General features: G+C 39.8%; 1 protein-coding gene across 1 annotated transcript; it reads right to left on the minus strand.

Annotated features, from left to right (window-relative positions):
* Positions 1 to 2,932: 2,932 nt before the first annotated feature.
* Positions 2,933 to 11,644, minus strand: LOC133560301 (uncharacterized). Its single transcript, XM_061912681.1, has 10 exons — positions 11,229 to 11,644; positions 7,627 to 7,692; positions 7,465 to 7,553; positions 7,235 to 7,352; positions 4,098 to 4,130; positions 3,950 to 4,029; positions 3,792 to 3,882; positions 3,624 to 3,713; positions 3,408 to 3,551; positions 2,933 to 3,332 (listed from the first exon to the last, which is right to left on the minus strand). Exons 1-10 carry the CDS (start codon positions 11,251 to 11,253, stop codon positions 3,232 to 3,234), a joined length of 837 nt encoding a protein of 278 aa, XP_061768665.1. The 5' UTR covers positions 11,254 to 11,644; the 3' UTR covers positions 2,933 to 3,231.
* Positions 11,645 to 11,647: the final 3 nt, after the last annotated feature.

An 11,647-nucleotide genomic window follows, 5' to 3' on the forward strand; every position in this document is an offset into this window, starting at 1 on the left:
TTGTGCTCGACAAAAGAAAAGTAGTGAGAATATCTCCATGTTAAGAAACTCGACCTTGGCTCCGGCATGATGTCTTGTTAGTAAATACAGACACGCCCCCCCCACCCCCCACCCCCCACACACACACAGTGCACCTTCTCTCGCGCCTCTTCTCCCACGCCTTTTCTGAAGCTCTCCAGTAACACGCTCAGATCTTCTCTGTATTTGTCCGATACTACATAAAAAATAACCTAAAATAACGCAGTAACGCATCATGTAATAGCGGTAACTGAGTTACTGAATATAAAAAATAACGCGTTAGACTACTAGTTACCGCCGGAAATGATGGCGTTGGTCCCAACACTGGTCTTGCATGTAAGATAAATTGTCAATAAAGAATCTTTGAAAAATAAAACTGCAATACAACTTAAATAGGAGCTAATTCCTACTAAATAACTGAATTCACAGACAGGACAAAGAGATTCCAGACGTCAGATATTAATTGGGACTCCGCTGTTCTTGCTAAAGTGTTTTTTTTTTTTTTTTTCAGATTTCCATAAAATAAAAAATTTTAAAAAAACGCTTAAACAATGCTCGCTCGGAAGCAAAATACCACAAGGCTGTGTGCTATCAAAGGAAAAAACAAAAACAGAGGTGGTCTTGCTGAGTTTTTGCTTGAAAACGTGCCCTAAAGAAATTCTAATTTTTAGGTACTTGTGTGCTTAATGTGTTAATATGCAGTAGATAATGTAGGATTGGTAATTGTTGTGTCGTGATTTTGTTTGGAAATAACACAGGTGTTATGTGTAATTGCTTGCTCTGGCGAGCTCACAATTATTTCAACAAGTCATGGAAGTAAGCTATCTTCCATAAGAGGGATAGGGGAACAAAGTTTCAGTTAGATGCTGGATAAATAATTCTTGGAATTGGTCTTGCTTAGAAAAAGAAGTCGACGGATGACTGCTTTCGGAATTAATTTTCAAGCAGAAAGATCCAGGGAAAGTTCTTTGCAGTCTTTGCAATGGGAACGTGATCAACTATGGTGGCAAAGGTTTGTTGTCATTGAAACAGTATTGTGAGGCAAACAGACATGCAGAGAAGAAAACATTGGCCCCCCTGAACCCTCAAAAGAACCCAAGTTTGATATTTTTCCATTCCTCTATTTAAAGGTAAAACATGTGCAGGTTGAATTATAGAAAATAAAAAGCATGGTCTTTCTCACCTCTGGCACAGTCATGTGTGGGAATAATACAAATAGACAGCCTGGATTATGTCTGGACTTCTTCAGCAACAAACCTTCTCATCTAAAAGTCTTCAGTATACTTTTGGTCCCTGCAGTGTTTCCCCTTGATCTGTGACGTCCCGCCTTGTTCTCCACAATAGCCGCTGTGTTTATGCACGACTGGCCGCACACAAACACAGCACTACATCTGACACCGCTGCCAGACACGCCGACCAGCTGAGACGGCTGTATTAACGTCCATTACTGCCTGAAGGTGACTAATTCTTTAAAGATGTCCTTGCACATTTTATGGATGTTTTGATCTAAAGGTTTAGCTTGGAACAAAACTCAAATGATTGCATGAAAACATATTTAACTGCACAACATTCAAAGCAATTTTAGTCGAACAATGTCAGTGCAACAAAAAGAGGCAACAACAAGGTTGACCATTTTAAATAATAACAACACTGTCAAATAGGGGTGTAACGTACGGCTTAACCTACTCAGTGGCCTAGTGGTTAGAGCAGGGGTCACCAACGTGGTGCCCACGGGCACCAGGTAGCCCGTTAGGGTCAGATGAGTAGCCCGCTGGCCTGTTCTAAAAATAGCTCAAATAGCAACACTTACCAGTGAGCTGCCTCTATTTTTTAAATTTTATTTATTTACTTGCAAGCTGGTCTCGCTTTGCTCGACATTTTTAATTCTAAGAGAGACACAACTCAAATAGAATTTGAAAATCCAAGAAAATATTTTAAATACTTGGTCTTCACTTCTTTAAATAAATGTGTTTATTTTTTTACTTTACTTCTTATAACTTTCAGAAAGACAATTTTAGAGAAAAAATACAACCTTAAAAATTATTTTAGGATTTTTGAAAATATTAACCTTTTTACCTGTTAAATTCCTTCCTCTTCTTTCCCGACAATTTAAATCAATGTTCAAGTATTTTTTTTTTTATTGTAAAGAATAATAAATACATTTTGATTTAATTCTTCATTTTAGCTTTTGTTTTTTCGACGAAGAATAATTGTGAAATATTTCTTCAAACTTATTATGATTGAAATTCAAAAAAACTAATCTGGCAAATCTAGAAAATCTTTAGAATCAAATTTAAATCTTATTTCAAAGTCTTTTAAATTTCTTTTAAAATTTTTGTTCTGGAAAATCTAGAAGAAATAATGATTTGTCTTTGTTAGAAATATAACTTGTTCCATAAATCATGTTTATGTTTAAAATATAATTTTTTTGTGAAGAAAAGTTTAGAATCCAGTTGATAAATCCAGATGGATCTCTATTACAATCCCCAAAGAGGGCACTTTAAGTTGATGATTTCTTATATGTGTAGAAATCTTTATTTAAAATGGAATCATTTGTTTATTTTTCAACAAGTTTTTATTTTTGTTATATCTTTTTTTTCCAAATAGTTCAAGAAAGACCACTACAAATGAGCAATATTTTGCACTGTTATACAATTTAACGAATCGGAAACTGATGACATAGTGCCGTATTTTACTTCTTTATCTCTTTTTTTCCAACCAAAAATGCTTTGCTCTGATTAGGGGGTACTTGAATTTAAAAAATGTTCACAGGGGGTACATCACTGAAAAAAGGTTGAGAACCACTGGTCTAGTATGTTCACTATTTTATTTAAGGACACAATTGTTCTTCGATTGCAATAAGAAACATATGTTTAATTTACCGAAAGATTCTTTGTTAAAATAAAGCCAGTAATGCCATTGTTGTATGGACCTCTTTATTGAGAAAAGTATCGAAATACATTTCAGTACCGGTACCAAAATATTGGTATCGGGACAATCCTATTCCATACTAACATACAAACTTACAAATCTAAATAGCTAAAAAATATATATAGTTCAACATCCCCACTTTAACACTTCTGTACTATATGTATGCCCAATGTTGCTTACAGAAAAATCTGATTACAAATACTTCTATACCACTACTTTCAACAAAACACTGTTGGACCACAAGAGAGGAAAGCAAGACGAAAGACCTCCACATCGCTCACATCAGTAGGAAGAGGAGGAAGAAGATTCTGGAGAAGTGATGATCTGGTTGAACGGTAACAACTCGTTTAATTCCATTCCATCTAACAAGTCAGTGGAAGCATCTAGAAAAGAGTTAGCAAAGCACAACTGTAAGACACAATTGCACCGGGCAGGCTCAACGTATTGCGTCTCCTCACATAGACTTGTGTTGTCTTTGTCAGAGTTGTTTAGACGCAGCGCAGGGCTGTCTGGCGTCTCAACTGGGTGATCTGGAATCATCCCATTTGAGTCTCCGATGTCCGAAACCTTCAAGTGGTTCACGTTGGCGTCGTCCTCCTGAGCTACAAAGACGAGGTATGGTCAGGCCGTCAACACACCAGAAGTTAGTCACACACCAACAAACAGGATGGTACCATTCTCTTGTGATTGGGGCGCCAAGCCGTTAGCAGTCGGCAACACAGATAGGTCACCCAAAGTCGCTCCGTCTTTCGGGGTCAGTTGGTCTGGAATGACAAGACGTGCGGGCTTATGTCCACGTGTGTGTGTGTGTGCGTACGTGTGTGTCAACTCAACAAGCGCACCTTCCTCATCCAAGCATATGGCCTCAAATTTGCCAGCGGGGTCTTCTGTGTTTCTGACGGGAGCCGCACGACGGAGGTCAAACGAGTACGTCTGCAACAAGCTTCAGTTAGACAAGCAGGGAGAGAGCAGTCTGTCCTCGGGTGTATCTCCTCTTTACCCGGGACGCCCTCCTCAGCAAGTATAGGATGACCAGCAGGATGAGGATGACAAGTAGCAGCAGTACCAGCAGGATGTAACCTATAGAGCCAGGAGGACATATTGTCCACGGTCCAAAGTGAACATGTTCAACTTTGCGACATTCTTACCCCATGTTGAAGGATGCGCGCTCTTAGCCGATGCTGGAAGAGACAATCAATAATCAGGCAATGTCCAATCATCAATGCTTGCCTCAACAACACCCCTCCGACCCAACTGGTATGTATGTATTATATATACGGTATGTGGTTGTTTACATTACGAAAATAGAAAGTAGTATTGGAATCTATAGACTCTTACACTGAAAGGACTGTCGACTGCGCATGTGCGGGGAAAAAACAAGGTTGAGTTTCGATAAAGCAACGGCGATGATTCCTCTTGAAGTACATAGTTACACGGTTATCTTACCCTATTAAAATGAAACAACCAACAACTAGCCACTGCTTGCCTTTTTACTTGTGACTTTTGCTGCGCACATGAGTATTGAATGTGCATTAAAGAAGGATATTACCGGTCGATCTACGTTCCCAACCTCACTTATGGTCATGAGCTTTGGGTCCTGACCGAAAGGATAAGATCACGGGTACAAGCGGCCGAAATGAGTTTCCTCCGCCGGGTGGCGGGGCTCTCCCTTAGAGATAGGGTGAGAAGCTCTGCCATCCGGGGGGAACTCAAAGTGAAGCCGCTGCTCCTCCACATCGAGAGAAGCCAGATGAGGTGGATCGGGCATCTGGTCAGGATGCCACCCGAATGCCTCCCTAGGGAGGTGTTTAGGGCACGTCCAAACGGTAGGAGGCCACGGGGAAGACCCAGGACACGTTGAGAAGACTATGTCTCCCGGCTGGCCTGGGAACGCCTCGGGATCCCCCGGGAAGAGCTAGACGAAGTGGCTGGGGAGAGGGAAGGCTGGACTTCCCTGCTTAGGCTGCTGCCCCCGCGACCCGACCTCGGATAACCGGAAGAAAATGGATGGATGGATGGATGGATGGATGGATGCCCCTATTTGTCTCCTATTGTTGTCGTAAGAAAAATGGACAGCTCAACAAGAGAACACAGTTCCTCGTGTGAAAGATGCCTTATCGTGCTTGAGTGGTAGCAAATGGTGGCTACTATCAGATCTCTTAGAGTGCTGCTGACAAAGAAAAAACTGCATTCGTCTGCCCAGCAGGGTTCTATCAATTTGAACGGATGCCGCAAAGAATAAAAGTTGTGTATTAAATATTACAAACCGTAATTCATTTCAATAGTCCATGTGACCAGTGACTATGAGGCGTGTTGATACATGTTTACACAGGGGGCTACAAGAGCTTATAGATTAGGCATGGGTGTTGAATTTATGATAACCGTACACCATTATTGATCTAGTTTACCAGGCGTCTTTGAACCCAAGGTTTGAGTCATGAGCCAGTGTTGGTAAATGTTGTACAGTATATTTTAATAGCACTCACCAATTCATCTCTCATACAAAATTATTTTTTAGCGACAAAGGTGTGTGTCAGAACGTTCGATTTACAAATTGAATTGAGTGGGCGGGCTCCATATATTCATACATATATATATACACATATATACAAATGTACATACTGTGTGTGTGTGTGTGTAAGTATGTATGTATGTGTATATATATATATATACTGTATGTATATTCGGGCTGTCAAACGATCAAAATATTTATCGCAATTAATCACATTTTGTTCATAGTTAACTCAAAATTAATGGCGATATTCTCGGCCTGGTATATGTTTTCATCATTAAATAATAAATGGGTTGTACTTGTATAGCTCTTTTCTACCTTCAAGGTACTCAAAGCCCTTTGACACTCCTTCCACATTTACCCATTCACACACACATTCACACACTGATGGAGGGAGCTGCCATGCAAGGCGCCAACCAGCACCCATCAGGAGCAAGGGTGAAGTGTCTTGCTCAGGACACAACGGACGTGACGAGGTTGGTACTAGGTGGGATTTGAACCAGGGACCCTCGGGTTGCGCACGGCCACTCTCTCACTGCGCCACGCAGTCCCTAATAAGTTTACCCTTGACAGATCATTTTCAGAGGGGGTGGCTTTATACTAATGCATGAAAATGTTTTAACCTTTTCTATTTATTAATAACATTTAATATTGAGCTTGCTAATAATCTTGTAATTGAGGACTTGACCAGAACATGTTATAAAAGAATTTACACAATATTTCAACCAGCCAGAAAAAAATATATTCAAAATAATAAAATATTAATTTCAGTGAAAACAAAAGGTAGCGCTTGAGCTGCCAAACTATGCGTGAAAAAAAAAAAATTGATAGCTAGCTAACATAACATGGTAGCGTAATTCCATAGACCCTACTATGGAGTCACGCTATCGGTAGCTTTTTTTTGAGGAAGCGGCCAAACTCGACAGAACAATGGTGTTAAATAAATCCAGAAGGTCCCTGTAACCTACTCTCTTCCTGGTGTGATGTAATCTACTGTAAACTACACTCGTAACATTACAAAAGCAGTGTTTGTAAAAGTTTATGCTCACACTCACCAGTTTAACAGCAACACAGAAACCATTTTTAAATAATTTCTGTCATTAATATCCTTCTCCTGTGAATGATTGTGACTCCTGCTTACTCCCATCGGACCACTGATTTGGTCAGTTGGCAAGCAAGCAGCCCTCGACAGTCAATCAGTCAGCTTGTGGGCGGTCTACAGAGACAAGTTTCAGTCTGAGCTGTGGTTTTCCGCTTGGCACAGTCAATTGACTTTATTACGTTTATTAGCATTACATAATTTTTAGAACTTAAGTGCAGGGGGCAAAAACTGCCGATTGAAACAGTGCAGGGGACATATCCCCTCTGTCTGCCCCCCAAATTAAGTCCATGCTTTGATGTTTACTGTAAAAACAATGTACATACAGTATCTTTGCTATTGGGTAAGCGTAAATGAAGCCGATTGTTCAGTAATTTTTTGGAGTAGCGAAACGGCTAAGTTTTTCACATTAGGCTTTTGTCTCAGGAAACTATTCATGGCATAAAGTATTCCGGTCTTAAGCGGTTCACCTTTTTTGCCCTTCTGGTTTGAATTTCCTTCTTTTTTTTAAAATATCGGTTTAACATGTTTAGCTGATATTCACCTGCTTACATTAATGTATAGCATGTTTTTTAGTGACACAGGTGTGTTACTTTAGCAACATAGATGGACTGTACTGAGTCACACGTTTTGTTAAAGTATTTTACGACTGGTGAACACTGCCATGACTTTACCCGCCTTTGTTGTGCTGCTCGGCACCATCTCAGAAGCCACAGTGACGTCTTCCACCGATGTGGTCCTCTGGTCGTTGCTGATTGTTACGCTTTCTCGTCCGTCTTCTTGCGTTTGGGCCTGTTAAACATAGTTTAAACATTGAAGTGCTTCATTCAGTACTCTTTGGACATTGCTAGTGTACAGTGATGATGATGATGATGATGAGACATTGAAAAGACTGTACGGTCACCGTTTGGTTTGACGACGTGTGGTTGTGAGGGGACAGCGTCAGCAGCGTTGCTGTATTCGTGTCAGCAGGCGCCAAAGTGGTTGAAGCTTCTGCAGTAAACATGTAGGAGACATGTGGACAACCAGAAAGGCCGCTAAAGCTTCTGCTGAGTTCAGACAGTACCTGCGGTCATGTTCTCCTGTGCATCTGTTATGTTTTGTGCTTGGCAAACAAATGGCACCGCTAAAACTGGAAGACAGAAATTAATCGGTTTTGTTATTTTCTCACCTCTACTGGGTGTCCCTAAAGTCTGGACATATAGTATACAGCAAGTACATGTCTATGGATGTTCTCAATTAGAGTATTCAATGGATCGTAACTGGGCTGCTCGGTTTATCTTAGAAAACGTTTCGCTTCTCATCTGAGCAGCTTCATCATTTTGTGCTCATGTACAAACCCCGTTTCCATATGAGTTGGGAAATTGTGTTAGATGTTAATATAAACGGAACACAATGATTTGCAAATCATTTCCAACCCATATTCGGTTGAATATGCTACAAAGACAACATATTTGATGTTCAAACTGATAAACATTTTTTTTTTGCAACTAATCATTAACTTTAGAATTTGATGCCAGCAACACGTGACAAAGAAGTTGGGAAAGGTGGCAATACATACTGATAAAGTTGAGTAATGCTCATCAAACACTTATTTGGAACATCCCACAGGTGTGCAGGCTAATTGGGAACAGGTGGGTGCCATGATTGGGTATAAAAGCAGCTTTCATGAAATGCTAAGTAATTTACAAACAAGGATGGGGCGAGGTTCACCAATTTGTAAGCACATTGTCGGACAGTTTTAGAACAACATTTCTCAACGAGCTATAGCAAGGAATTGAGGGATTCTACCATCTACGGTCCGTAAAATCCTCAAGAGGTTCAGAGAATCTGGAGAAATCACTGCACGTAAGCAATGATATTACGGACCTTCGATCCCTCAGGCGGCACTGCATCAAAAAACGACTTCAGTGTGTAAAAGATATCACCACATGGGCTCCGGAAGACTTCATAAAACCACTGTCAGTAACTACAGTTGGTCGCTACATCTGTAATTGCAAGTTAAAACTCTACTATGCAAAGCGAAAGCCATTTATCAACAAGACTCAGGAACGCCGCTGACTTCGCTGGGCCCGAGATAATCTAAGATGGACTGATGCAAAGTGGAAAAGTGTTCTGTGGTCTGACGAGTCCAAATTTCAAATTATATTTGGAAACTGTGGACGTGGTGTCCTCCGGAACAAAGAGGAAAATAACTATCCGGATTGTTATAGGCACAAAGTTCAAAAGCCAGCATCTGTGATGGTATGGGTGTGTATTAGTGCCCAAGGCATGGGTAACTTACAAATCTGTGAGGGCACCATTAATGCTGAATGGTCCATACAGGTTTTGGAGCAACATATGTTGTCATCCAGGCAAAGTTATCATGGACGCCCCTGCTTATTTCAGCAAAACAATGCCAAGCCACATGTTACAACAGGGTGGCTTCATAGTAAAACAGTGCGGGTACTTTCCTGGCCCGCCTGCAGTCCAGACATGTCTCCCATCGAAAATGTGTGGCGCATTATGAAGCGTAAAATACGACAACATGACCCCGTACTGTTGAACAACTTTAGCTGTACATCAAGCAAGAATGGTAAAGAATTCCACTTTCAAAGCTTCAACAATTAGTTTCCTCAGTTCCCAAACGTTTATTGAGTGTTGTTAAAAGAAAAGGTGATGTAACACAGTGGTGAACATGCCCTTTCCCAACTACTTTGGCACGTGTTGCAGCCATGAAATTCAAAGTTAATTATTAATTGCAAAAAAAAAAAAAAAAAAAAGTTTATGAGTTTGAACATCAAATATCTTGTCTTTGTAGTGCATTCAACTGAATATGGGTTGAAAAGGATTTGCAAATCATTGTATTCCTTTTATATTTACATCTAACACAATTTCCCAACTCATATGGAAACGGGGTTTGTATTTCGATTGACCAGATCTATTCCAGATGTTGATGCCAAACTATTAATACTTGAAGAAGAGAAGGGTGGGCTCAGGCAAGGATGGTTTCACCCTATGCTGGTGTATTAAACAAATGTTAAGTTGCAAAGGGGCAACCCCCTCAGTCAATGCCAACAGAAGTCAATAAAATGGAATTCCCCTCTTTAGAATTGAGGTATTTTGTGGCAAAACGACTGCTACCTAACCCAAATCGGCGGTTGGACTAAACTCATCCGCGTTAGCATTCCATTCAGTTGTTTAAATGGCAAAAAGTGGGCACCTGGAACTGGAAAGTTCCTATCTCTTGTTATATCTTAGAGGCTAAATAGGGTATGTGCAGGTATCGCAGAACACATCCTTTGTTCACGAATGGTCTTCGGCTGTCTTCGACTAAAGATTTTCATAGTCGAACTTGATTTGCTAAAAACGAAGATCTCCATTATGAATTGTGAATCAAAAAAGGTTAAAACACTGTTTGTGAGGTAGTTTTATGAAACACACATCAAACTAATTTAAAGAGAGTAAGTAAAATTAGTAAAAAAAATTCTGTATTTGAACCAATGGAAAGATGATTTTTTTCAAGAGAAGAGCCACATCCTCTGTGCAAGAGAGTGCATCCCGGTGACCACACCTTGTCCAATTACTAGCAAGAGTTTTACCAAGGTCAACGACAAGTTTTTGTTAGCCAGAGGCGCCGGATTTGCACAGCAAGGCAAATAACAGCTTTGAAAGTCTGTGGAGTTCATTTGCTGATTAGCACGAACCGTTGTTAACAATATTGATATATTTCTACCTGTTGAATATTTTATGGCATAGCAATTATTTTGTTTTTAAATTTTCTGCAAAGCTACAATCAACATTGTTAATAATTAAACACAATAAAAAAAAAATCACTTTATTAAATCAATAAAATATAAGAGTTGCACTTTTTGAACTACTATATATATATATATATATATGTATATATATATATATATATATATATATATACTGTATGTATATATATTTACATATATACATATATATATTGGGATGCAACTCAGTATTCTTCTTCCTCCAAACACGACGAGTTGAGCTTACACCAAAATGGATACATGGATGATACAGCAGAGGACTGGGTGAATGTCATGTGGTCAGATGAAAACAAAATAGAAGTTTTTGGTCTAAACTCAACTCGTCGTGTTTGGAGGAAGAAGAATACTGAGTTGCATCCCACGAACACCATACCCACTGTGAAGCATGGGGGTGTAAACATCATGCTTTCGGGCTGTTTTTCTGCTAAGGGGACAGGACGATTGATCCGTGTTAAGGAAAGAATGAATGGGGCCATGCATCGTGAGATTTTGAGCCAAAACCTCCTTCCATCAGTGAGAGCTTTGAATGTTTGAACAAACTCTTATTTTCCACCATAATTTACAAATAAATTCTTTAAAATTCCTTCAATGTGAATTCCTGGATTTTTTTTTTCACAGTCCGTCTCTCACAGTTGAAGTGTACCTATGATGAAAATTACAGCCCTCTGTCATCATTTTAAGTGGGAGAACTTGCACAATCGGTGGCTGACTAAATACTTTTTTGTCCCACTGTATGTATATATATATATATATATATATATATATATATATATATATTTTTTTTTTTTTTCCCTATGTCTCCAGACTTTAGGGATACTATTTATTACAAAGACTGACGCGCATGATGATTGTACGCCATGTTAGAAAATCTGAGCATTGCGGCTGAACTCACCCAGGAAAAAGAGTCTGAAGCTCATCCTTGTGACAGCAACAAGTCAATTCAATATGTCCCTGAGGTTGTCTTTGTCTTCGCGCCTTTTTTTGCCTTCTTCTCACAGACTGTCCACCTGACTCCAATAATCTTTGTCCCTACACGGCCTCACCTCTCAGCCAAATGCGAACATGAAAACTTGTATGTAGCCTACTCAGGAAGTGAGTCAACGACCACAGAGCCATCACTATAGCACACAGGATGTCAATGCCTCCAAGCGTGTTTCCTTTAGTTCGATACAAGATCGCACCTAATATATTAGGGCAGGCCTTTGTTTGTAGACTCAACTCTTTTGGGACTACTGACTTTCTGCAATATTGAGCTGCTTTTGTGAGATCAGCAGTCATTCTTCTGTACCAAATTCATCCAGACATGCCTGT

The sequence above is a fragment of the Nerophis ophidion genome, linkage group LG10 (assembly GCF_033978795.1).
Source record: "Nerophis ophidion isolate RoL-2023_Sa linkage group LG10, RoL_Noph_v1.0, whole genome shotgun sequence".
Classification (NCBI taxonomy): domain Eukaryota; kingdom Metazoa; phylum Chordata; class Actinopteri; order Syngnathiformes; family Syngnathidae; genus Nerophis; species Nerophis ophidion.

Bases quoted from the DNA above. Each gene is read 5' to 3' on its own strand.
- LOC133560301 (XM_061912681.1), bottom strand. From the start codon at position 11,253: ATGAGCTTCAGACTCTTTTTCCTGG. The intron at 7,693-11,228 runs GTGAGTTCAGCC...TCTGTCTTCCAG, and splicing joins CTTCAGACTCTTTTTCCTGG to TTTTAGCGGTGCCATTTGTT. The intron at 3,333-3,407 runs GTGAGGAGACGC...ACTCTTTTCTAG, and splicing joins CAAAGACAACACAAGTCTAT to ATGCTTCCACTGACTTGTTA.